Source organism: Haliotis rubra, unplaced genomic scaffold (assembly GCF_003918875.1).
Source record: "Haliotis rubra isolate DU_JTF1 unplaced genomic scaffold, ASM391887v1 Scf1630, whole genome shotgun sequence".
Lineage (NCBI taxonomy): Eukaryota > Metazoa > Mollusca > Gastropoda > Lepetellida > Haliotidae > Haliotis > Haliotis rubra.
Window position 1 is genome coordinate 27,764 of NW_025765593.1, and position 27,848 is coordinate 55,611.

A 27,848-nucleotide genomic window follows, 5' to 3' on the forward strand; every position below is an offset into this window, starting at 1 on the left:
TCACTGCATCCCTAGGCCATCTCTGACAATGGCATCTGTGATGTCAACATTGGGCCTGATGATCGTCACACCGTCAGAGGACACCATCACATCTCCGCCGCCATCGGTAGCAGCAACGACAGTCACAAAATACTTCTGAAATTAGGCAGAGGCGCCACTTCATTGTGCATATACAATCCTGTAAACAAGAGAACAAATTCATAGTTTGCAAGTGTTTCAATCAACATCTGTTTACCAACCGTTTTCCAATGCAGGCTCAAACCAGTGAAAGAATGTAAGGTTGCACTTCCAACATAGACATGCGCCTGGATATCTGTTGTAAATGGCTGAGACCCAATTCCAACCCTGTACGTAATGGCAGTTATTCCATTATCAAATCCATACCATCTCGCTGTTAATGTCCGTGTTGATATTTGGTAGTCTGTGTCATCAGTACGCTGAAAGTATACAGACATATTTATGTCTTCCATGGTCATCACACATACTACAGGGACAGTGTTTTTATCGAGTATATAAAACAAACATTAATAGGAGTCATAGGGGTATATTGTAGTACACGAGTTCATGAGGTAATGAATGATCTACAAACATGTAGATATAAATAATGCAAACAGAAAATAATGGAAAGAAAACATTTGTTTTATAAATAGCAGAAGATTCAAAAGCAAAATGTATCCAGTTGAACATGACAAGGGTTGTACTTATGGGATACAAGAACTAAAATAATGATCTCAAAATATTCAAAGTCTATATCCCTTTCTTTACACGTCAGCATAACACTATCTTTATTACCAGAAACTCACGAAACAATAACAGGTTGTATAAGCAATGAAGTGTCCTACTAATCACGACATTTATGACAATACGTCTCGAAGACTATAGTTACTGACTTAATACGTGATGACAGAAATATCCACTATCGATAAAAAGAAAGCTGAATTGTGTTTGAAATATTATTAACGTGATCGACTCATGCATATCATGTAAATTACAGATTATATAAATCACTGGCATAAAACTGTGTGAACCTGTTTGTTTCGTGATATGATATTCAAACACACATTCGCGTTCGTTTGCCGAATACGTGATTAATAACATTAAAGATACACATACCGGTATTGTGAACAAGGATTCTTCTCCAGCTGGAATAACGTCTTCTACTACACCACGTAACGGCGGCATGACGTCATGGACGTAGGGTTCAGACACTGCTAGTGTAGACAGTCCTACTATGTTGGTGACTCTGACTGACACAAAGTAGGTGTGGCTGTGATGGAGGTCCCAGTGGAGGTCTGTGAGGGCGACAGCTGTACACGTGGGTGGCGACGTCAGTGTACAACCACCTCCTGACTGCAGCGTCGTGAAGGGGATTATTGTCGACTTGCCGTCCTTAGTTCCTGACGAACATAATGTAAGGGCAATGGCAGTTTCATAGGCATTTGAAATAAGATGAAGGATATTAGAGCGATAACGACTGCACATACCTACTGCAGCTTCATATTTTAGATACCCAGTGTCTGTGAATGCTGTCTCTGGCCAACGTGCAATCAAATAGTTGTGTCTCAGCGTCACTGTCACTGATCCAGTAAATGCAGGGTATCGTGTATACACGGTGACAGGTCCAACAACCTTTAATGAAAACAGTTACATCTGGTCATTTCGTTCAAATACTTGTGTTTACGCAAAGAGTCACCAGTCCAAAGAAATTAATGCATATATTCTTCATAAACATACAACATGAAACATAAATGATTCTCTTGTGTGCCCTTACTCTGACAGTTGAGATGCCAGCTTTGTTGATGGCCTTGATGGCGATGTAGAACTGTTGCCCCTCACTGAGACGAGGATGGTAGCCCTGATACTGAGGATGATGATGAGTGGATGTGTAGGGCAGGATATCTGGAGCTGTTTCACCAGAAGGATCTGACATCAGCCCCAGCTCGTAGTCATAGATACCACTCTCAGAGTCACTGCCAGTCCAGTTTACGAAGAGCTGGGAAACAATCAAACACTTTACTGAAAGCAGTGTACAGTTTATAAATAGACGACACATGATCAAAAACTGAACTGAGATACGGATAAAAACGTTGTTACTGTACACAAATAATCAAATACTGATATGATAAGCAGGAGAAAACATTGTTAAGTTGCACAAATAATGAGTAATAAAATATACACAAGGGGTGTGCATGCTGGTACTTCATTGCGATCTTCATTGCATAAGGTACTCACGTGGTGTTCCCTGTAGACATAGAGTAAGTCGGTGAAGCTGACAGGCAATGGTAGTATAGATTCACACCCAGGATTGTAAAGCTGCATCCCACTTCCATTGTTGTACCGATGTATTGGAAAAAGGAACAGTCTCTTGTCATCTACTGGCGTGGCCTTGGAACTGGAGACAGTTACATGATATATCTGTGTGATGCCTAACTGTATACTTTATACTGGAGTATTGGAAATGGTATTAATGTTGTTCGTGAGCTACTGATTGCTTATAATGAGGACACTGTTTAACGATAAATAGGTTGACAGTTATCAGCATTACCAGTCCTTCGTTGACATGTTTTATAATGTACCTTTAATTAGTATTGATCAATAACTTGAATTAGTCACGATATGGCTGAAACATTGCCAAAGTGTAAATTTTCATTCACTCACTCACTCATCGTTACCAAATGACTATTTAATTACAGATAGGTGGCATCGAATTTGATGTTGAATTTGATGGGACAAACTTGAACTGGTTGTGGGCATGAGACCAAAGTCGGCTAATCATGACGTCGACGTTCACATCGTGAATAAAACATAAATTGCGTTCATATCGGGGGAAAGTAGGATTCTCTGATAAGAACATGTGCGTAGCCTTGAGTTCAGATGTAAAATCAAAACGCAAATCATTCAGGATAAATTGTCGTTTCAAGAATTAGAAAGACGACAATGTTCCTTCCTCCAAATAAGACAATGTAAATTGCCGATGACATCAGCCCCGAACATAAATCCAGAATAATGTCAGAAAATATTCATTCAGACACAATGCTATTTTTTAATATGGTTCAACAGTCACCTGTTACATATCCAGTTGTTATCCTAATGGTATCAGCACGATGTTTCCTGGTAATTCTTCAGGCAAAATTACAATTAAGCTTCTAAACATCCAACCGGATTTCATCGTTCGTGGTATCATGTGAAAATGAGGACCATAATTAAGTACTTTCAATGATACTGGAAGTACGACCATCACACAGGACAGTCCCGTATCACAGAATAAGAAACAAAATACAAAAAAAAAAACGCATACACTTTTCACTAAACTGTTGTACCTGCAACTGCCATCTGGATTGACCACCAGGGTACGTCTCCTGTGGGCGTCGATGAACCACACAACTTTATCTGATGACTTGACCAGCCCCTCCATCACCCTGGAGTCTCTCACTGCCACCTCACTGACACTGGGTGGTGTTGTGTCTACAGTCACTCCGTCAGAACACACTGGGTCAGATGCTTCCAGTGCTCGGTTGAAGGCCACCACTGTCACGTGATACTTGCCGACAGAGGGCGCTGTCCAGGAGGCGGATGTGGAATAGGTTTCCGTGACCTGTATGTCATGAGTGAATGATCCGAAATATTCAGACAGATATGTGTGATTTTCACAAGAGAAAAACAACAACATCATTTCATCATATCTCCAGTACAGAAACACACGCACGCATGCACGCCCCACCCATGCACGCACACATGGTACTTCCATATTATCTACATTCACCAAATTTTCCAATTCATCGATCACATGATTGTCTGGTTTGTTTTCAGGTAGTCGTTGCATGGCAGGGGTACTGCGAAAATACTTCCAGTTTTAGGCAAATGTTGTGAATGGAGTATGATACTTGTAGGGCAGGAGATGCTTAGCCGTGAACACGGTGTCATCACTGATTTTCAGTGATCCATTCATGTGACTCACACAGCCAGTTTCCCCTTTACAGGAAACAGAATTGGTTTCAAGGATAGTCAAAACTGTGTATTCTTTAACGCTGACGTTCTATATTTACCTCAAATAAAGATTTATTAACTCCAAATTCATTTGCTGAGAGACAGTGAGGACCAAATTTATATTGGTAAAATTTGACTCCGCTCTCTTTGTCAAAGAATCCGTCCCAGTGGCCGCAGAGTTGGAGATGCTGCTGGTAGTCCACTTCCGGGTTCCCCAATTGACAATCTTGAACAACGCCAGGATGAGGGGGGCTTGTATCAATTGTCACCTGGACAAGATCATGGAACAGCATGTTAGGAAACAGATCATGTGTATATTGATCAAAAGGAAATCGTATATACTTGTATTCAACGCATAGAAGAGATTTTCATCAATCATGCGAAAGTTTCACTTACTTTAAACTCCATCTTTGTTTTAAGGTTGGCGTGGTTTGTCACATTGACCTCTACATAGTAGTCAGAGTCGTGTGATCCCCTGCTTTTGTTGCTGAATATTCCTCCATGTGGGAGACTACTGTCTACTACGATGGGCTTTACTTGGAAGTGACGATGGTAGCAACCTTTGGCTGGCGTGCAGTAACAGTTAACTCCCCTTGTGGCATCAGTGTTGGCGTTCTTGCAGTCAGCAATACTCTGTGTTATTTACATACCAGATATTTTAACAATACAATTTAGCTTTTGAAACAAATTGTCATTAATCGTATTGATGATGTCTGACCAACCTCCATTGTCAAATATGTGATAAAGTGTGCTTAACAACAGAAGTAATGGAGTAAAGCGCATGTTCCATTACCGCAAGAAGTACAACTATGGCATACACAGGTGTGTTCTCAAAACTACTTACACTTGTTTCCCCTTGAGCCGTGATGTGCTGAACTCCATGCACGATATCTAAATCCTTGTATTTATCTACAATACGCCATGACACCGTCTCCAAGCCACTGTGCTCATCGTATGCAATCCACTCCATTCTGAAATTGTATTACACGGTTTGACAATTCATCACATCAGTGTCTCAGACATTCATCAGACCGTTGTGTCACACATTTTACCGTGGTCAAGGTAGTCCACTGTTTTGAGTAGTACTTAGGTAAAGTTGGACGAAGGGCAAAATACAGGTCATGTCCCCGATATATTCTCCAAATGTTTGTTAAAGGGAATCTAAAAATGAACTAACAATAATAATATTCATGTATAATTATTTATCAATGAACACCATAAGAAAACAAAAGACTTGCGTCATTTCGGAAAATTCCTCTGCACTATGAACACTGATGTTGAGTCGGTCTCCCCTGGTGAGCCACAGGTTCTCTAGGACGGGGGGTGATGTGTCGATGTGGACTGTCACACGTTCTTCAAGGAATTCGCGTTTGATGTCATAGGCTCGAACCCAGAAGCGTACAGTGTCCCCGTCCACTAGTGAGGGTGTTATGGTCTGTGACTGATTCAGACCTTGACTGGTGAACAGGTTATCAGCTGGTGGACTGGCGATGGACGATCCTCCTTGGTGGTCGAATTTGTATGACGTCAAGAATCGTGTTAAACCTGTTGAATATACATGACCATACTCATTTATCAGAAGAGGGGAAATGCTTAGGATTTCAGTGTGAAAGGTTAAGAAACAAAACGATATTGAATGCTTCTATATGGCCATTATTAGTTGCTTCGTTGAATGAGCGTGTATACACCAATGATGAATTGTTGTAATATCGCGTGATAAATGAAGCCTATGTCGTTAGATTCCAGATCATATGTCTGTTCTATATAAACCAGCTTGCAAATTGTGCCAACCTTGAACATTGTTGATGGCAGACACACTTCTGTCACCCTCGTTGTCATCATAGTCCAAACTGATGTTACCAAGAGAAGCCACGCCCAGGAGCCACTTGTTGTTTCGGTGGACTGTGTTGATGTATCTGTTGGTCCAGTCTACTGTCACTGATGATGACGTAGTTTGCCACTCTGATGTTGCTGATGCTGCTGTTGTGACACGGAGAGATGTGTTTGCTTGTGTTGTTACATTTGAAGTACCATCATATACCAGGATTCTTCTTGTACTTCTGTGATTGCCTCCCTTGTCATAGGCAGACAGTACAACCGAGTACACGCCCGTCGTAGCCAGTGTGTAGCTGTTGGACGTCTGAAACATGTACATGTGTAAACAATACTTTACATGTGTAAACTGAACAAGTAACCGCACACCGCCACAGTTCACCTTTCAAGGAAATTAATGTCTTTGGAACGATGTTCGTGTTAGTTCAAGTGTTTTGTAGCTGGGTCAAGTAGTTGTACTTATTTTTAATACTTATTATTTGTGAAGGTAACATACCCACACGCACGAGCACATGCACACGCACACGCACACACACACGCACACGGCCAGAAGCATGCATTCACATGGCGCTTACTATATTCACGAGACTGCAAATGATCACCCATGATTTGAATTGATTTAAATATTGGAACTACAATTCCTCACCGTTGAGCTTGTCAACGTTGTAGTGACAACACGACGTTTATCTCTGAGTACATCCCCAACAGCGTGGAGTTCATACACGTCCCTCACAAAGTGGTCGACTCCTGCATCAGCATCTGACCAGCCACTCCAGCGGAGGTTCACTTTGGACTGAAACAAGTGGATTCTCCTGTAAAACAAGTAATGGAATCATTCTCCCTGTAAACCATTACCATCAGGTGTAAAATATAACTGTGGTCATATACTTACAGTCTTTATAACATCGGGAACAGTCAGCATGCTGCCAACACAGGCAGTAGTACCAGTACAGTGATAGGGATCCACCAGGTCTATGGCCACAGTATAGACGTGGGTCTGTGTGGCACTGTTGTAGTAGAAGGTCGCTAGTGTGTTACTCTCCTTGTTCCGAACCTTCACATACCCTCCATTACTTGTTGAATAAGTGAATTCGATACTGAAAATAATAATGTCAAAATATTTATAGGATCTTTGTGATTGAAAATTATATCAATTGTGAAACAGTTGCAGTGTTGTTCACCAACGTTCTATTAACGAACTTGAAATGTACACAAAAGTAGCCACTTCAGTACCGTATCGATGGTATCGTCTTAATTCACATTTCTTGTTTTATTTCTTTTATATTATGACATTCAGATTCCAAGCTTAAAGATGAAAGTACCTATTCAAAATATACAACGGTATCTGTATTGTAGATAACCTGTGGTTGTCCCTGGTCAGAATGTAGTTTAGTAGCAATATTTACACACACACACAATACGTTATGATTATTATGAAAACCAAAAGTACATTGTGATGAAAAAGCTAGGTGTAGTCAAATGTCAGAGTGAAACGCAACACTATCGAAACGTCCATCGTGTCAGACACAGTCCAAGCTGTACATCGTCATTTACAAAACACATCTGCCCAGAACTCACACATCTCTATGTTGGAAGGGTAGAGGTAGTACAGACGCCGCTGATGGGTTTCCTTCACAGGTGTACAGGTCTGTGTTCGGGCTGCTTCGGCTGGCTCCTCCACATTTATAGACCTTAGTGGAGACAACACCTGCACCTTGGTACAACAACACAGTCAGGTGAATAATAATCGTTTTCAGAGGGAGGATAAAACAAGAAGCACGAGTTCATCAGTTAGGTGATTCGGGACATGCTAACCTTCTCTCCACCACCTGGTATTATCACTGTTTGAAAGTACACCTCCTCATGATATTGTCGAAACTGTCAACGGAGATTTCTTATTGGTGTGTGTTGTCACTTTTATTTACATACCGTATACACATTTTACCAGCGGATAGTATATACCGTTGTAAAACTAGATGCAGTTAACAGTATTATACCCAACTCGTTAGAAAATCAGTTTCACCTTTTGATGTATGCAGCAAAATGTAATAGTCTGCATTCTGATACTTCACATACCTCTCTTTAGTTTGAATGTAGCAGAACCACTGACAATTCCAACACCGAAGTCTTCAATGAAGGCATGTCTGGATGGAGGTACCATTTTGTATTCTGCCGTAAACCTGTAGTACAGTCTGGATGGAGAGTTGATGTTTGACCAGCTGGTAGACTGAGATGGACCACTGTTGATGTTGGGAGGTGCCTCTGTCGTGTCGCCGTTGCTGGCGGTCAGTCTCAGGAGGTTGAAGTTTATTGTGGGCTTCGTTGTTACTGTGACATACTTGTAATGTACAAATATGCGAACAAATACGATAAGCGACAGTGCAAAAGATTTACAATTTCGTTGATATATCCAGGACTTAAGTTTATACTCATACGGCGTCCTTTCGCTAAGGGTAGATGTGCAGTCATATGAACTACTTATGAAAAATCAATGCCAGTAAAAGAACAGTGTCGCTCATCCATGGAAACAGATTCAAAGACTCCAGAAGCAAAATAGCGCTGAAAAGTATATAATGAATGAATCACCGAAAATTAACAAGGTCTTCGGGAAAAAGGGTAAACATGTTTTGCGCCTCTGGCAGCAACTGATATTCACACTTTGCAAACGAAAAGGAAGTGTTTGTTGTTTGCTATCTGCGTGTTGTTTGTAATCCCAGGAAGCGTCAACTTACTTGTCTGACAATGTTTCCCTGTGAAGCCGCTGGAGCAGGCACAGTTACTGGCGTACTCGTTCCTGCAGGTCCCGGGATAACACCGGGTGCTGTCACTCCGCCACGATCACGCCTCTGTTGACACAAATGGGGGATCTAAAGTTTACAACATGACCGGTTAAGTATCTAAATCTGTTGTGTGCGGTGGGGCGACGGCAAGGCATATTCTAACTTCTGCATGATCTGTTGTAAGAAGAAACAATATACGCAAGACCAATGTCCACTTCCTGACTAAAGTTGATTGGAAATGATTTTGTAATATTTGACAGATCCAAAGATAGAATCAAAGGGTACGATACTGATAGATGCAACAATAAAACCAATTTTAGTAGTTAAAGACTGAATAGAATGAATGAATAGAAAAACTAAGGTTATTGTAGGATTCGTAACATTTATGATCATAAATTATTATGTAACATTTTCAGAGTCTGGATTCTTGTAGTTTGCGCGTGTTTTTATTCAAAGCTCGATAAAGGCGAACAAAATAGTAGTAGGAACCTACCAACAGGTATATTTGTAACTGGTGGACATAATGTTGAGTCGTTATTCATCGATGGCAACTCACGTATGCATGATATCCGACTCGAAGACGCCACATATGCCCTGCTTCCTGCCTGGTCATGCACGACCCCCTCACAGCGACTACACACCTCGTTGCTGCTGCTGGTGCATGTCTCCAGGTCACAGTTACTGATGGCACTGCACACTGTGAAAGGGAACACAGGACCTTATCAAGAAATTTGAGCTTGTAGCAAATATATGCCAGAAACCTTTGTGGTCACAATAGCCTTTATCATGAGTATGGTGCTGACAGGATAATGTTCAGTGTGCGTGCGCTGCGCATGAGTCGACTTGACCATCCGCGTCCCCAATATGAATGAACCGACTTAACCAATGTACACTTACTTCTGCATCGTTCTCTGCTGGGGTAAAAGCCTTCATTACAGTTGGCACAGATCCCGGGGGCAGTACAGCTGCCCCCACTCTTGTACTGTGTCCTGCCGTTACTGTAGACGATGTGAGATGTCGGGTAGTTCATGTTGCAAGCAGCGGGGTTGATCTCATTGTCACATACAGCTGTAATATGTAATCATTTTCCTCGTTACGGTATATGTGGTTGAACATATTTTATGTAAAATCATAAGAATCCTGAAGTATCTTGTGTGGTAATATGTGTTTAGCTGGGGTCGCAAGAAACAGAACGAAAGCAGGCTACTCGCGCGTATACCATTACTAAGTCTCAGCACAAATGTCTGTGAGAGACAGTCGACATCCTGTAAATTTATTCAAAATACGTCGCATGGCCTTATCTTACCAAGGTATACAGATCATCAGATCATGATGATAACAATTGTAGAAAGGCCAGACGCTCGTCTATCCAAGTAGCGCAATTCACTTACGATGTGGACAGCCTATGTTATCTGTTGATCTGTACCCTGATTCGCATCTGTAAGTAGTGTGTGACTTCTGCCTGGTGGAACAAAAACGTGTTCTCTTTACCTACATGTATGGTATTGTCGACATATGAATGTACAACTTCGTAACAGTGGTAATATCATTTCTTTTAATATTCTGACGTTGTACCTGCCTCAACTATGATCTGGTCATTTCAAATCTGTCAGAGAATTTCAGTTTGTCATAGATGTCAGCTGGGATGCACTGACCACCAGAAAATGTGGTCAGAATATAACAGAATATGGAGTCCTAGAAGGGACGTTGTCGTGTTGTCGCTCTTACAAAAACATGCAAAAAGTGTCAAAATTGACCAAAGTGCGACAATACGACATTTTGGCAATGTGTCGCATTGTCGCTATGCTGCATTGTAGTGATTTGAATTATATTTTTGTATTCAACCAAAGGGCGACAAAGCGACACATGCTCTACAGTTTTCAAGGTCAAAATATGACACATTGCCGCCCCATCTGAGATGTGTAAAATAGTATGAAATGCGCGACAAGGCGCCATAAGGAATATGTGGCATTGTCGCGTTGTTTTCGATTAGCGGTGTGCATGTGTAGCAAGGTAATTAGTATACGTATGCGCAGAAATAGTTATGCTCTTTTACAAACGCCAATGGTCTTTTGGTTTCCAATGGTTTCAAAACCGAAATAGTAATTGTCAATATGGCTGCTTTTCTGGAACTTAATACAAATCTTTCATCTTTGCCTTGGAAAATATTTCATATGTTGTTAATGTCTGTGTTTAATGTAGCCAATCAAACGTGATTTTTTTGCATTTTTTTCCGGTTTTCATTCCGGTTTCCGATAACTTCTCAAATCTATGACGGAGCATAGAGGCCCTGTCATATTTTCGCGGGGCAATTCGCTGTGCAGAGAAATCTATAATCATTGGTTCGAATCAATTGTTGAAGGCATTCTTCCGATATCAAGCAGCAGTTTACTCTCCTGAAGGCTGAGAATGACCAGAATAAATATGGGGTTTTGAAGGTGACATTTTTTTATTGTCTTATTTTTATAAGGGCGACAACGCGACAATGCAACATGGCTACAATGTCCCAATGTTCCATACGTGATATTGGTTCAAAAGCCATTAACATAGAGAACTTGTCAGATCAGAAAGATACCGTCATTTATCTATCCAGGAGAGATATTATGAATCATAACCATTCGTTTTAAGAAATGGCGATTTTACCTGGATCTCCCGCATCGACTGCCCCACCAACCACACTCCGTTGTGTACTTCTGTTGCCAATAAGTTGTAATCGTCAGTACATTTACACTGAAAGGAAAGTGAGTGAGCGTGTACATGTGTTATCTTGAATTAACATTGATGAAAAGGTTTAAAAGGTTTCTTGTCTGTAATTCCTTTTGCCGCAAAATCATTCTGAAGGGTTAATATGTCCAGTCGCTCAGTGACATACATGTTTAATGTTGTCACGCAGTATAGTGTTTTGTGGTATGTTGTAAGATATTCACCTATTAGTTTATCCCAGTGCATATTAATCACTACGCTCAGGTGAATTTGCAGCTGTAACAATAGATGACAAGACCGCAAATATAACACCCAATAATCCAATGGTTGAGCAGACCGAAAAGTCCTGTAATTTGGAAGGAGGCAGAAACGGAGCCTGTCGCATCGCTGAAATTGCGAAACCGAAAACCCAATTTAATATAAGGATAATCTAGGATATTTGTCGTTTGAGGGTTCGATTTCGCATTTCGTTTTTTACCTTGTCAAATTTAAATTTGGTCAAGCATTTGTAATTAAGTTTGCACAAGATCATTAAAATATTCAAAGCTTGTTTGCCTGTCATTTAATGTATATTCTCCCACAATAGACGCGCATAGGTGATATTGATGAATGAAATTTCAATTATTTTTCAGAATAGTGTTTGATTGTTATAAGTTCGCAATTATAATGTTGGTTTCTGTACATGGAACGAATGCACAGCGCAAAAACGCATCATCGGAAACTTTAATTGTGAGATAAACATACTGTGTTGGTAAATCAGAGGTATGTAACGAAATTATAATAGCTCCAAATTTGATTGCAATTTTAAAACGAACTATTTACCGTCGCAACGTTAATCGATTCAACCAGTTCGCGCTGGGAACACCTGAAAGAGGTGCAGACATTCTTTGGTACAGCCCTACAGAAGGGGTGACGGCCTCTTCCAACATTCTGAGCAGTCACAACTTTGCCAAAATAAATTTAAAAAAGAAGACAAAGTCATCAATATCCCCCGCAATGGCAAAATACTCTTCATGATTATGTCTACGAGTTATGATTATGTCAAATATTTAGGTGTGTATATAGAAAAGTGGAAGGAGAGTATTGAAAGGTTTTGAATGTTCTGCTCCAGAAAGGAGCACTATCACCAATTTCAGTCTATGTCAAACTTGTTGCCATGGAAATGCTAAATATATGTTATTCAGAAATCCAAAACTACCAGCAGGCACCAGTTCAGCACCAGATCTCTGTATGTGCCAAGTTTGGTGAAGAAACATTGAACGGTTTTAGAGTTCTGCTCCGGAAAAGTGCACTACCACTAATTTCTGTTTTAGTCAAACTTGTTGCCATGGAAACGCCAAAAATATTTTATTCAGAATTCCAAAACTACCAAAAGGCACCAGTACACCACCAGATCTATCTATGTGCCAAGTTTGGTGAAGAAATAGTGAACGGTTTAAGAGTTCTGCTCCGGAAAAGAGCACTACCACTAATTTCAGGCTAAGTCGAACTTGTTGCCACGGAAACGCCAAAAATATTTTATTCAGAATTCCAAAACTACCAAAAGGCACCAGTACACCACCAGATCTATCTATGTGCCAAGTTTGGTGAAGAAAAAGTGAACGGTTTTAGAGTTCTGCTCCGGAAAAGACAAATGTGCACGGACGGACGGACGGACGCACGCACGCACGCACGGACGGAGTCCATTTTAATACCGCCCGCAAAACGCGTTGCGGGGGATAACAAACAACAGTCTCAGTACTTCAAACTGTATTCACACGTTTAACACACTATCCTTATGTTTGCAGCGCAAAACATAATGAGTTTTTAAGGGATAATTCTACACCACCATGTGACAAAAGAGTTGCCGTTGTGGCACGTACACGGTGATTTGCGAAAATCTCACTCAAGCCGCTATTTACTGACAATCTTTTTCATCATTGACGAAAGAGAGTTGTGGCCTAACGGTTTGAGAGTGTACCACGTGGTGTCAGAATCAGTTACAGTTTTCCGAGCTTGCTGAAAAAAATGCATGAGTTTGTGGATTAAATTTCGACTTGTACACGAAGACGAACCGCTCGCGAAGATACGAGGTTCACCCTGCCCCTTATAATGAACCCCCGCTGGATGATTTTTTGTAGCCTCAGAGTGTGTCATCGTCATGTATTGAAGACCCATGTTGTCGGTTTCAATATCAGTATAGGAAGAAGGCGAAGGCCACACGAGGCGAGTACACGCACTTACGAGTCTCTCCCGATCTTCATCAATTTTACCTGGATTTTTGCCTCCAAGGATACTGAGCCTAACGCTGATGCTTGCTGGAGTGAGTATGATATGAACAAAACAGTAACTAAGAAGAAGAACAATAAAAGAAAAATTTACAAGAGTGTTTGTCGGATTTTCGCGAATCTATACCTTCCACATCAACAAAAATGGCGACCCCACAGACGAACACATCGCACGCCAGAGCAATGTTACGTGAAGCTCTGGATATAGTTGCCGGTCCCTACGGCAACTCAACTCATCAGTCACAGTAACAAGTAGCATCAACTCCGATGAGCCAGCAATCAACACAAGGCACGCCATTTCAGCCCCAGCAACTTGTGTTCCCCACGCCGGTGGGCGGTGGGTATCAACAGGTGGGTCTCCCATATATACCTAATGAACCATTTGTTAACACTCCTGACAGAAGTCTTGACATCCTTGATAAGCTTACCAGCATAGAAAATAAACTACAAAAACTTGATGTAATGGAAACTGAGATTCATAACATTAAAACAAGCGTGTCTGGCCTTGAGTTGAAAGTGATAGACCTAGGTGAGCTACGACCAAAGGTAAGTGCCCTAGAAGAGAGTGCTACTTTTGTAAATAAATCTATGGAAGATTGGTCTGTACGTTTCTCCAAAACTGAGCGTGACGTAAGATCAGTGAAAGAGAAACTTCAAACAATTGATGAGCTCAAAGCTGAAAATGTTAGCTTGAGAGAATCCTTGGTTGAGCGGAGATGTCGTTCCATGCGCGACAACCTCATCTTCACAAACATCCTCGAAACAACGTCAGCTCTTGCAACTAACAGCGTCAGCGAAATTGGGGATACCGAACAAGTACTCAGGGACTTCATTGAGCAAGAGCTGTAATTGGATTCAGAAAATCTACAATTCAAACGGGTGCATCAAATCGGACAACGACGTACGCCACGACATCCCAACGACTCAGTGAGGCGTCGATCCATCATTGCTAAATATATAGTTACAAAAGAACGTGATGCTGTTAAACGGTCAGCCAGAGAGCTTAAGGGAAAACCTTACAGAGTAGTTGAACAATTTCCGCCTGAGAAGTCTGATTACAGATATGAAGTGTTGATGCCGTTATATCGACCTGCACGAAACGAAGGTAAACGCGCTTCTATTGTCGTGGATAAGTTGTACATAACCAATCAACTTCAAACGCCGCCTGTCCCAACCCCCTATCGTGCGCCTCAACTACCGAAGAGCACTCTCGCTCATCAATCACAGCAACGCTAGGGACACGTGAGTGGGCAAGAGACATCTCGACGCAGAGCCCTAGCGGATGCATGCCATCAACCAGAACCTACAAACAATATTAGCGTCTGTAGCACAAGTTACAGTGAACAAAATATATCAAATGAAAGTGAAACTGTAACAAATAATTATGATAAAACTATACACAGACATTGTGATTTCCAGCATTTGAATGCACCTAAGAAAGGCTTGAGAAAGCGACTAGACTACCCCAAATGTTTAGGCTTGATTTCCAATAGGGACATATTATGTTTTCAAGAGACCAAAGCAGATAGTTTAGACGGCATTAAGATTGATGGTTACGAGGTTTATTGTAAACACAGAAGCTGTACGTGGCAACGCTCAGGTGGACTAACCTTAGCAGTACGTGATGTGTATACTTTATATATATCATTACTAGATCTCGAAGTTGATGACGTTCTTTGGTTCCAAATGTCCAAAGAGTTATTTAGTGTAGAACAGGATCTTGTTGTAGGCGTCACTTATATACCACCTGAAGGCTCAAGATTTTTACATGATAATATGTTTGATAATATAGAAAAGTCTATACTAGATGCTTTCACGTATTCAGAATATTTAATACTTCTGGGAGACTTTAACGCCAAAACGTCAGACGCATTAGAGAACCATAATATTGATGAATTCCTATCAAAAGAAACATGCCTTGATGAAAACGTAGATTAAGACCCAGAACTTGTTTTAGATGGCTTACATTTACCACGTCAAAGAGCTACAAGCATGGCAAGAAACTACTAGAGTTTTACATTGAAATGGATTTATTTATATGTAATAGGCGTATTGGTTGTGATGAGGGTATAGGCAAGGCTACATGTAAAGACAAAAGTGTCAAAGATAATGTTGTTGCTTCATCCAAGGCTATATCTTTATTTAACTCATTTGATATTGTTGATTTCTCACCCCTTTACTCTGATGTTCACTCCCCACTTATGTTTTCACTAAAAGAAAATATTACTCTTGAATCTAATGATAAATTTATTAATGTTAACAACAATTATGATACACATGTAAAAACAATATATATAGTAAGTGTTTCATTCCTGATTAATTTTAAGATATTCTTTCTTCCATCGACTTAGAAACTTTTGATAAACTGTCGATTAAGGTTGATTTGGTTTTACAGGGTCATGGTGACCTGGTTGAAGAAGTCAACTCCATAGCTAATGAGGTCATGCAGGTGCTTTGCACTGCGGCTCGTGAGGCGTTTGGGGTTAAACAACAGCATGTAGGTTATAATCAGGCTACACCTATTCCAAAGAAAAACAAACCTTGGTTTAACAGTAAATGCAAGACATATAGAAAATACTAGACTAGGGAAAGAAAAAAAAACATATATAAATCACCTTTGACAGGTTTTTATTATAAATTCCATTCATACGAGTATAAAAAGTTTCTGAACACACAACTTAAGAAACATAGAACCAATATCTCGTCTAAACTGAGAAACGATCAGATTTATTCACCAAAGGAATATTGGAAGATAGTCAAACCGAAACATTGTAATGATAATGCAAGCATATATCCCCCTGTTGAAGACTTTTATAACCTTTTCAAAGATCTTAATGATCCTAATATTCCCACTCAACCCTGTAACACAGTCCAATCTGATGATATTGAACACAACTATGATAGTTCGATGCTTGATGCTATTATTACTATTGAAGAGGTCAGACATGCTGTGAATAATTGAAACTTAATAAATAGCCAGGCATTGATAACATCGAGAACGAGTATCTGATTGACAAGTTTGACTTATTAGGTCCATTTTATGTTTCGTTTTTTAACCTCGTCCTGACATCAGGCTGTTTCCCGGAATCTTGGTTAACTGGTGTCATTAAGCCGTTGTACAAGAAAAAAGGAGATGAAAAAGACCCTAACTCTTACAGACCAATAACTATGCTCAGTTGTTTTGGTAAGTTGTTAACGAGTGTGCTTAATAAGAGGTTACAGACTTTCCTGGGGTCAAATTTAGTCCATTCATCTACTCAAGCAGGATTCAGAAAACAGTTTTCAACAGTAGATAATTTGTTTTCTCTTCACAATCTTACACATACACTTAAGAAGTCTAAGAAAAGACTTTTATGTGCATTTATTGACTTTACAAAATCCTTTGACAATGTATGGAGAATTTGGCTATGGCAAAAATATGTTAAGGTATATTATAAATGGAAAATGTATTGAAAAACTCGAACAGATCATGTATAATAATATTAAATCATGTGTTAACATTAGTAAATCCTACTCGGACTATTTCTTCAGTAACTCTGGAGTAAGACAAGGAGAAAACTTGTCACCACTCCTGTAAAATTCCTACTATCTCATGGTTCCGAGAGAGTATAACCATCAACCTTAAATTAGATAATTATATAGACCTATGTATTAAGTTTCTGTTATTGCTATATAATGACGACACTGTACTAATGAGTAACAACGCAGTTCTTTTACAAAATACTTTAGATAACTTAGCAAGTTATTGTCAACAATGGAAGCTTAACGTTAACGTCTCAAAAACTAAGGTCGTCATATTTGGCGGTGGTCTCGCATCTAAATCTAAATACTCTTTTGCTCTTGGTAATCATGAAATAGAACAAGTTGATTCTTATACCTATCTTGGTATCAACTTTTATAGAAACAGGAAAATGAACAACGCTATAAAACAACTATTAAACAGTGCAACTAAGGCTATGTTTTTTACCCCTTGACTGTCTATTGAAAGCATTTGATGTGATGATTTTACCAATACTACTTTATGGGTGTGAAGTGTGGCGATACGAAAATTTAGCTGCTACCAAAAAAGGTTCATCTAGAGTTTCTGAAATTGGCAACTGGACTTAAACACTCCACTCCAAGTTTTATGTTATATGGAGAACTTGGTCGAATGCCTCTGGATATTGTAATTTGCAAAAGAATGATTAGTTATTGGCACAAGCTAGAACTAGTAACTCTTCCTGTAAAAATGTCCAAACTCGTATACATACTCTGTAAAACTGATAACGTAAATTCCAGTTGGTTAAACTATGTACAGAAGATTCTTAATAACTGTGGTTTATGCTATGTATTCAGAATCCTTTATGTGTTAGCGCTTATTATGCAGGTCGAGAGAATATTGAAAGATCAATTTTTCCAAAAATTGCAATTTAGTGTTCGTAGCAGCCCAAAAGCGTCTTATTACCAATACCTGAAAAATTATCCATCTTTCGCAAAATACCTTTTATTACCCAGCTCTGTTTCTATCCAAATCCTGCGATTCAGATCTTGTAATCACAATCTCCAAGTTGAAACTGGAAACTGGACTAATACACCAAGAGAACTCCGAACTTGCCAACTTTGTAAAAGCCCAGCGATTGCTGATGAATTTCACTATATTTTTAGATGTAAGGTATTTGCCCATTTGCTGTCGAACGAGACCTTTATATTCCCCATAAATTCAATACGTTTCCAAATTTGTGTACCTTTCAATCATTATTTACCTCTAAAAACTTGTCAGTCTTTAAAAAGCTTTCCAGATTTATATCTATCAACTCAACAATAAAGAAACTTCACCGAATATAACCAAAAATAACCTCCACCTTGTTTTAGTATGCATAATTTGTATGTACTGTCTTCTCTTGTACCACCGATGGTGGTTGAATCAGAATAAAAAGAATTGAAAGAATTGTCAGTAAATGACGGCTTGAGTGTGATTTACGCAAATCACTGTGAGCGTGCCACAAAGGCAACTCTTTTGTCACATGCTGGTGTAGAGTCGCTCGAGATCGTAAAGTTGACAGGACACAAGAACCAGCAAAGTCTAAATTCGTACAACACCGATTCTTCCTCCGATCAAAAGCGAAAATATTCCCCAAGTCAGCAGGGTAAATTCGGGTAATTCCACACACTTGGCCCTAACTGTCAGTTCAAATTCGAGGAATCAGGTCAACTTGGCACAGAGTATAAAGCCATGTGCATCATCCACTTGTCAAATCACTAACTGTGCTGTGACAGTTATCAACAATCATTACGGCAGGAAATAAGTCAGTATGTTGATCCATTCCAAAACTTGAGAGGGGTTTTACTTTTGAAAATTCATAAATTTTCAAAAACGCTTTAAAATGTTTCACACTGTAAACATAGTTGTTTTTGTTTTTTGTTTTTGTTTTTCTCTATCTAAGATTTAGTGATATAGACCGCTTTTATTCAAGGAAATGCAACCGCCCTCTAGAGATCTTGTAAATGTTTTCATTCACACGTGTATCTGTTTACAAACAATGACCCCTTGACTACCACGTGACTTGTACACACGTGATCATGTTGTTGTGCTTCAGCACTACGGATCTTTCTTTCTTTCCGTGGATTTGTATTGGTCATAAACATGGCAGAAAGGTACGTTGAGGTAGACAAAGCTATTTCCAATCATAGTCTCTGTTAGGAGAATATTATTGTTTGATTTTTGTCATATGTAGGGTTAAAAGTGTCAAATCCCTAGGTATTTCGAGAACTGTTCAGTTATGATCTCTAAGGTCACACGCGCACGTTCGGCACTTTATTATTGCATTTGACTATATGTCGACAAAGTAATAGTCTACTTGATTATTTGACCCCTTGACTATCACGTGACTTGTACACTTTCTTTCCATGGATTTGCTACGTTACCCGTACGGTTTTAAATCAAATTCAGCACTATTATAATTTCGTTATATACATCTGATTTTCCAACACAGTATGTTTATCCGCTAAATAACTCGATCTGTTTTGGCATAACACTGGATAATTAATCACATTTTTGCTTGTAGACTTTTTTCGGAAAGCAGACGATCTCTTGGAGTTCGACTGAGTTTGCTTTCTATGCTTGTGAAGAAATTTGTGTATATAATCACCTGTTTCTATGATTTGCGCCAATAATGAGTTGAGCTCAACGTCGCTAAATCCATCTTCAATTACAGATGCAAAATATCCAACTGCAAAATCGCCGTAATCCATCGATGTATCGGTTGTTTGTTTTACCTCGGCCATGTTGGTGGGCAAACGAAAAATGTGCATTACCGTAAAGCATGTAAAATTGCGCACTGAAAATCAGAGACCTATATAACGTGATTATGTACATCTGAATGACTTTAGTGAAGCAATCACAATCCAAGTCATGGTAGAATGTACCTTTACGGTTGAATGTGTCAACTTGCATAAAAATGTCATAGAGAAAAAGTGGTTGGAGGGATACATTCTTGGACTTTATTTGCGGAACTGTCACAGCAACTGCAACTGGAAGTGCAGTGCCTGGTTTGAGGAGAGTGTCGGTGCAAACTATTTGGAATTGTTTACGTAAAGATGGACTTCGAAACAGAGGACCCTATTTTGGCTCTGCGCTGTGACGACGGGTCTAGTGGTGGATTCTGGATTCTACAAAATTGGTTTTGGGGGTTCATGGTGGACATAACAGATATTGAAGACAACGGCCAACTAGGAAAGGACGCCATCCCTTATTGAACCTGATATAAGCTATACATGCTAACAGCCATTTGATGTCTCAAACTGTGAAATCTGGCTGCAACTGATCAAGAATAACATGCATTAACTCACTTTGAAATGACCAGATTAATTTCGTGAAAATACACGTATGCGTTTGCTTTTTGGGGTGTATTTAACTCGAGTGTCTAGAGGGACCATGGCTGTACTTGAAATATCTTCAGATTCCAAGTATGTTAGCTAGACGCAGTGTACCGAAATTTGGTACGGACGTTATAGTATCATTTCAAATGTTGGTGATGTTAATGACGTCTATGGACTTCAAGTGATGGTGATGGTGGTGAGGATGCTGCTGTTGCATTGTACGCGTACTTGCGTGTACTCTTCTCAGTGGTTAAGCTTTCTTTCTGAGAGATAACATCTTTACTTCATACCTTGTCGCCTAAACAACACAACACACTCGCTGGTCTGCCGTCTATCTCCCGGTACGGCCTAGTACAATCTTTCGTTCGTGTCACAACATCACAAATGTTGTGCGATTGTTAGCTCACAGCTTCTAGTATTTGAAGGAAATTTAATTGACGAACGAACACACTATGCCTATACCTTTTCACCAGATATGTTTTCCAAGTTTAAGAACTGATATATCAATTATATAATTATTGCATATTATGAATAATCAACAGTCGCTTGTTACTTAACAACATTCAGGTGAGACTCAGACCTCAATCAATCGCCCATCGTAGATAGACTTTTGCTGAGTATGGCTTTATGATTGGTTTCCCTCACGACCTCACGTGCACCTTACCCGACTCTACTATACTTTACTTCAAACTCTCTGACATTCACATATATGCATTTCATGTAAAATGTGGGTGCCGTACTACCTGTGTGGAATTTTCACAATGTACTAATGTCTAAACAGAACAGTGTTTCCATAACCGATGGTGATATTGTTTTAGCAGGTTCGAGAAATATTTTATGTTTACATTAATATTGGACATCCTCTATATTGTGATGCCGTTACGTGCCCGTAATTGGGAACAAATCCCGAATGCAATCCTCTTCAACGGCAAAAAAAAAACCCCACTATATTTATTGTTAAATACACATGCTGTCTGTATACTGAACTTGTTTCATCATTATCTATCCAAATGTCCATGCACTTACTTCACGCGTGTGCAGTTTTTTTCTGTCGTGGTTTGTTGGTTTTTAACTGCAACAAAATTCAGTTTTGATGGAAACGTTTTTCGCATTGTTCTCATATTCGAATATGCATTAGATTGTTGTTTTATCACTGTTATATTTAGTTTGAATGAGTGAGTGAATGAGTTGAAATTTTACGTCACATCGCCAATATTTCAGCCATATCGTGACGACAAAAAGTTATGTACTAAGAATAAATATATTTATACATTTATAAAAACCTGTCAGCGAAGGACAGTATAACGACTATGAGCAACATACATTGAATGATGTGGTCTTAAGTACCCTCTTCGAAGGACAAATATTTTACGCTACTTCAACCCCCTCCGACGGTACAGCCACTAACAACCATACTAACGTATTCATTCGACTGAATTTAAAAAGAACACATTAATTACAGTACATAATCAGAATTTATTAAGCAAATCAGGTTTCTTTATAAAACAAGAATTAAATGAGGACTTTAACGATGAAACTGTGAAATATCGATCCCTTGTGATGGACAAAATATTTAGTTTGAATCCGAATATAAGATACTGTGTGTATCTAACGATGCCACTCATTACTTTTGGACATCTTTTGAATTAACTATTGGTGTCTGCATTATGACTTGTTACAACCTCACCCCACACCACTACACACTGATCACCCCCTGGGCAATTTTCAAAACGTGATATTGCCAAAGCCTAACCACAAGTAAACAAATTGAGAAGTCAGATGACGTATAACTACGGGGTTTTGTAATTCAAATAAAAATACTAATCATCAAATTTCTGGCGACATCTGTTTTCGAGGCAATTTAGCTCGAGAATTTGTTATTTCTAGAAACACAGTCATTGGTGTACTTTGATGAGACGCTGATACTGAAACCAATATATTTCTTATCGGATAACAAAATATATCAGTCATATTGTCTGCTCGTTATAGGTCCAATATCTTTATAAATGTTCACAAACAGGTAAGTGCAAATGAATTAACTGTAATGTTCTTTTACTAGAACCGTCATTTACAATGAGAATGAGTTTGTCTACGATGTGCGATATTGTCATGTTACCCTACATTAAGGTAATGTCAGTCGCCGCTGACTGATCCTTACTTTTATGGCGTGTTATGTCTGGCTACCTGTGATAATATAGTCTAAACCTCTGCCTGTGAACATACTGAATACACCTTATGGCTTTGTAAGACGACACAAGCATGGGCGGTGTTATATTCGGTGGGTTTGCTGAACATGAAATTAAAATCTAACAACTCCTCATACATACATTTGTATTTGTGATTATACATTAAGAAAATGTTTTACTGCGTTGTCCTTATTATTTAGATGGTCAATACAGACATAGGTTCGGGCGGCAAATACCATTCAGCAGCTAACTTTCAGCATTATACCAGAAAAGAAAAATAAATTCATCAAACAAATAATTTTTTTTAGAAATAATGAAAATCACTTTTACAGACTACATAAAACGAACGGTGATGGTGAGCATAAGCGGCCTCCCATGGATGCCAATGAAAGGTTCTGGAAACAGTTGTGGTCTGTACCCGGCGACTGTAACCGGAGGCACCATGGGTCCGAGATTATGACCATTCAATGCATGAGAAAGCAATTAGGTCGTTTGTCTGTTACATCTCACCAGATTGCCTGAAAAGTGTTATCAAAAAGTCCAAATCTAATACAGCTCCAGGGCCTGATGGCATTCGAAACCGGTATTGGAAACTGTTCCCCTGTGTCCAAACACCATTACTTCACTGTTTCAATTCTCTTGTGGACACAGGTGATGTTCCTCCATGGTCGCATAATTCTCCTTCCCAAAAAAGGAGACTTGACTGATCCCGAAAACTTCCGCCCTATCACATGTTTGAATACCGAGTATAAAATCTTCACAGGGTGTCTGACAAACCTTGTGTCATCATACTGTTCTTCCAATGATATAATTTATAGAGAGCAGAAGGGAAGCGAGAAAGGAATGTTGGGTGTGCAAGGATCAACTTCTTGTACAGAAAATGATTTTGGAAGAGGCTAAAACATATCACCGCAACCTCTCTATGTGCTGTATTGACTACAAGAAAGAATACGACTCTTTCCCTCATGAATGGATTCTGAAGTCTTTTCATTGTATTGACTTCCCGGAGCGACTACTTGATTTACTCAAGTATTTAATGAGTTGCTGGTCGACTCAACTTGAGATGTACTCGCAAGGGCAGGTGCAGACTTCGGAATCTATTCCAATCAGAAGGGGAATTTTCCAGGGGGACTCCTTCAGTCCTTTGCTTTTTTGTTTGTCTCTAAATCCTTTGAGCTTTCTGCTCAACAGAGAGGAGGGTTACCATTCCGGACCTCCTCAACACAGATCACCAACACCGCTTACTCATCTCCTTTACATGGATGACATCGAGCTCCTTGCCAAAGATTCTCCTTGTCGAGTCCTTTCTAATGATATTGGCATGACTTTTAGACTCGACAAATTTAATACTCTTCATTTCAAACGTGACATGAGTTAATGGTGGATCAATCGAGTTACATGGGGGAGGAGATGTTGAGCATCTTGTGGAAGATCAGGCCTACACCTATATTGGAATGCAAGTTCGAGACAAGCTCCAGAATGCCCAGATTAAAGAGAAACTTCGGGCCGAGTATAAATCTCGCTTAAAGAAAATCTGGAGCTCAGAGCTAAATGTTCGATACAAGGTCAAAGCCACCAATACTTTGGCTGTGCCAGTCATTTCCTGTTCCTTTGGAGTGGTTGATTGGACAAGACATGACCGCCTGAACAGAAGGATCATGTCTGATAACAGAACCCACCACCCTCGTTCCTCTCTTAATCTTTTATATATGCCAATCAGATCGGGAGGTCGGGGTCTCATTAATGTGGAGGCTCTTCATTATAGATTTTATTGTGTACTTTTGCTCATATTTATTTATTGAATGATCCTCTGGTGATGCATGTCAAGACTCATGATGAAAGCAAGGAATTCCACAGCTATTTTAAGTGTGCCAAGGTTGTTGGACAGAATCTGAATTTGAGGTTGATTTTGTTGATGGCAATGTACTGCTGGACGGTACAGCGATTGGAGTAAACCAGGTGAAGTCCTTCACCAAGTTTGCCCAGAGTCGGTCATTTGTGGAGAAGCTTTCTGAGAAGCCATTGCATTGTGTGTACATGCAGTGGGTGGAACAGAATAGCATTCCAACCGACTCCTTCCCCTGGATGAAGTCGGCTGGTCTCAAATGTGAAACTGAGCGCTTCCTTTTTGCTCCTCAGGACGAGTCACTTCCCACTCGCAATCGCCTAAATGTGATTCTAAAAGAAAATATTTCCATGAAATGTCTATTATGCAATGAATTTACAGAGACTGTCCAACACCTTGTCAGTGGATGCCCTTCCTTGGCACAAACAGCATATCCTAAAAGACATGATGGCATGGCTCGTTGCTTTTACTACTGTCTCCGGCATGCCTGTGGCTTTGACTCCGAGGTCCATCCATGATACGACCCTGAACATGTCCAGGGCGTGGAAAATGGAAAATGATGCTTTTAAACGTATGTGGAATAGGCCCAGATACAGCCTTAGAAGAATTCCTGCCAACAAACCTGATCTTGTCCCTTTTGATAAGGCCAATGAATTTATTTATATCTTTGAATTTTCTGTCCCTTTTGACAGCAATGTGATTGGCAAGATTCAGGAAAAGCATGATAAATATGTGGACCTCGCCTTTGAAATGTCTCACTTGCATCCCAAGTACACTGTCGTCAGGCGCCCCATTGTTCTCGGTGCCCTTGGTTTGGTACCTCCTGATCTCTTGGCGCAGATCAGGAGAGTGCCCGTGTTCTCCACCGGGACAACAGCCCTTCTGACACTCTGGGTAATGCAGAAGGCTGCACTGTTGGGGAGTCTACATATTCTCCGGAAGGTTCGTGGTGGGTTCGACTAGACAGCGTTTCCTGGGAGAAGTCCCATTCGCTGTCTGTGGTGCGTGTAGAAAGGGCAAGGGCCCTGAGCTGATGATGAGCCTTACCAGCCTGACTGTGCCAGGATCACCTGAACCCTCTCTGCTGCATACTATCTTTAATCTGTATAACATAATAATAATGCTAATTTGTGCGCCTTGAATCCAACACGATTCTGCTTTCTGGCGTTACATTATTACCCTGACGGAATAGTACTTTCAAAGCCGCTATTAAGCGCTTCGCGCGACCGTATAGGTCTGTACATCATTTTTAAGGAAACACTTGATATTTTTGCGTGAAATGGATGAATATACCCTTTATCCCTCAAGGTTAGTAATACAAAATTTAAATGATATTAAGATTAAAAAAAATGTTTTTGTCTTACATCCTCGAAAACCCCTGACACCGAGATAACTTGGCACATGGGAACCTTTTCAAATACTCGATTTTATATGATTTCAAACCAGATCATGCAGCCCATTACCATGTGTAGCATTCAGCTCAATAAGATAACCTTTCTGACAACAATTACATTATGCGTAACTGTCAATAATGCGAAGCCATATTTCAGCTGCCTAAACATCAGTATAGGTCACTGTGAACAGGTACATGTTTATGTACACAGAACAACCAAAACTTTGGATAGCAACAGTCAAGAAAAGTCTTTGGTCTTTCAAAACTACATTTAAATGCTTTTGATAAATGCCAGAGGCCAATGGATATGTTTTGATGATGATTCTCACCCATTTGCTTGCAATCCTGCGCTGAGATTCCACGTCGCAAGTATACAGACAAAAAAGTATTGTACAGACATCATACTTCCTTTGAGTCGATGTTCACTGAAGGATAACAAGAACGTATTACTGCATTCCTACCCTCATATGACAGAAACAGTAAAATACACTGTCGCACACCGAAAGGCAGCTGCTTATTGAACTGTAGTTAAGCGCAGTTAAAAAACTGAGACGATCATTAATTTTGTTGATTTGATGAGAAATCAACTTATTAGTGTCATCTACTGTTAATGAAAGTGTGACCCAATGCATTCTGAGATAAATACAAAACATATCTTAGCTAGTGTTGCTTCAGAACAAGATTGGAGTCTACTCATAGCCATTAACCTTCATGAAAAGTTCAACTTCAACTTCGTTCGGAGGGGGGGGGGGGGGGGGGGGGTAGCCGAATGGTTAAAGCGTTGGCTCGTCATGCCGAAGACCCGGGTTCGAATCCCCACATGGGCACAATGTGTGAAGCCCATTTCTGGTGTCCCCCGCCGTGATGTTGCTGGAATATGCTAAAAGCGGCGTAAAACCAAAACTCAGTCAGTCGTTCGTCTGGAATATAAATTACTTGTGAAATGTCATTTTAAATGCTTGAGACAAACTAACTGACAACAACCTACAACTACTTGAATAACATGAGAAGCCTTCATTAGAATTAGTTTCACACGAGATGATGACTTCACAGCCATGAATGCCTTTAGGGAGAATTTAAGGGTACAAAAATGTGTTATAATCGCAAACAGCGAAAGGTATAAGATTATGTTATTAGAATACTTAATGTTATATCGCATTACCAACTACATATGCAACTTCTGTTCACAAAATGTTACATTTGTTAAAACAAAGCCGAGTTAAGATGTATCAAGAAATACGGGTGGAGTCAGCACTATTTTTAATAGATTCAATATTGAAATATTGGTATTGTGCTTTCCGAGGAGAAAAGACGCTGGACACCTGACAGGAAGGCCATTACTTTCAGTGAAATAATTTGTGTATGTGCAAGTACCATCTATGAAAGGAACTTGTTAGATTTTCCGCGCCAACTTTCTTAAAAATCCAGTGTCTCAGTATTGCTAAGATCATAATGTCACTTAAAGGTTATTATATCCAGAAAGGTTACAATATATAATTTGTCATGATAGGAAATAATATATTGATACAGCTTCTAAATTGTGGATTTATCTTCATATTTATAGGAAAATATATATGAATGCATATACAAAGTGCACTTACGTTTTCGACTGCAGATTGCGTCCTATTTATATTCATCCAAATTTCATCTGGGACTAGAAGAAATATCGAATCTGTCTTCTGTGCCCAATGTATGGCAGCGTTGTATTCACAGGAACTATAACCTTGCTTTAAGCAGGTCTAATGTCTATGGGGCTACTTGTGCAAGTGTGCTGTACCAGGAAGTGTTGGAAACTGCATGACACGCAGTAACATGAGTATGCCGATTCAATTGTACGTGTTCAACGACCGTGTCAACTACACGCATGTTCAACGCAGTAAATAATCTTACAATCTAAATTTGACAACGAATATTTTGTTACGAAGATGAAGAAACTTGACAGCCCGTGTGAGTTATTTAATACCAGGGGAACCACTATTCCAGGCCAGCTTCGTT

The 27,848-nt window shown here is 39.7% G+C and overlaps 1 protein-coding gene across 1 annotated transcript; it reads right to left on the minus strand.

The window, feature by feature from the left end:
• On the minus strand, nucleotides 1–27,640 carry LOC124271765. The gene is made up of 23 exons (XM_046706926.1): nucleotides 27,455–27,640; nucleotides 26,183–26,278; nucleotides 11,244–11,330; nucleotides 9,992–10,062; nucleotides 9,498–9,668; nucleotides 9,157–9,297; nucleotides 8,553–8,666; nucleotides 7,897–8,148; nucleotides 7,399–7,534; nucleotides 6,713–6,917; nucleotides 6,467–6,613; nucleotides 5,779–6,127; nucleotides 5,226–5,532; nucleotides 4,832–4,958; nucleotides 4,384–4,620; nucleotides 4,047–4,256; nucleotides 3,321–3,595; nucleotides 2,233–2,392; nucleotides 1,772–1,993; nucleotides 1,485–1,629; nucleotides 1,114–1,397; nucleotides 240–437; nucleotides 1–135 (listed from the first exon to the last, which is right to left on the minus strand). The coding sequence occupies exons 8-23, from the start codon at nucleotides 7,979–7,981 to the stop codon at nucleotides 1–3; spliced, it is 3,222 nt and encodes a 1,073-aa protein (XP_046562882.1). The 5' UTR covers nucleotides 7,982–8,148; nucleotides 8,553–8,666; nucleotides 9,157–9,297; nucleotides 9,498–9,668; nucleotides 9,992–10,062; nucleotides 11,244–11,330; nucleotides 26,183–26,278; nucleotides 27,455–27,640.
• Between the last annotated feature and the right edge of the window lie 208 nt (nucleotides 27,641–27,848).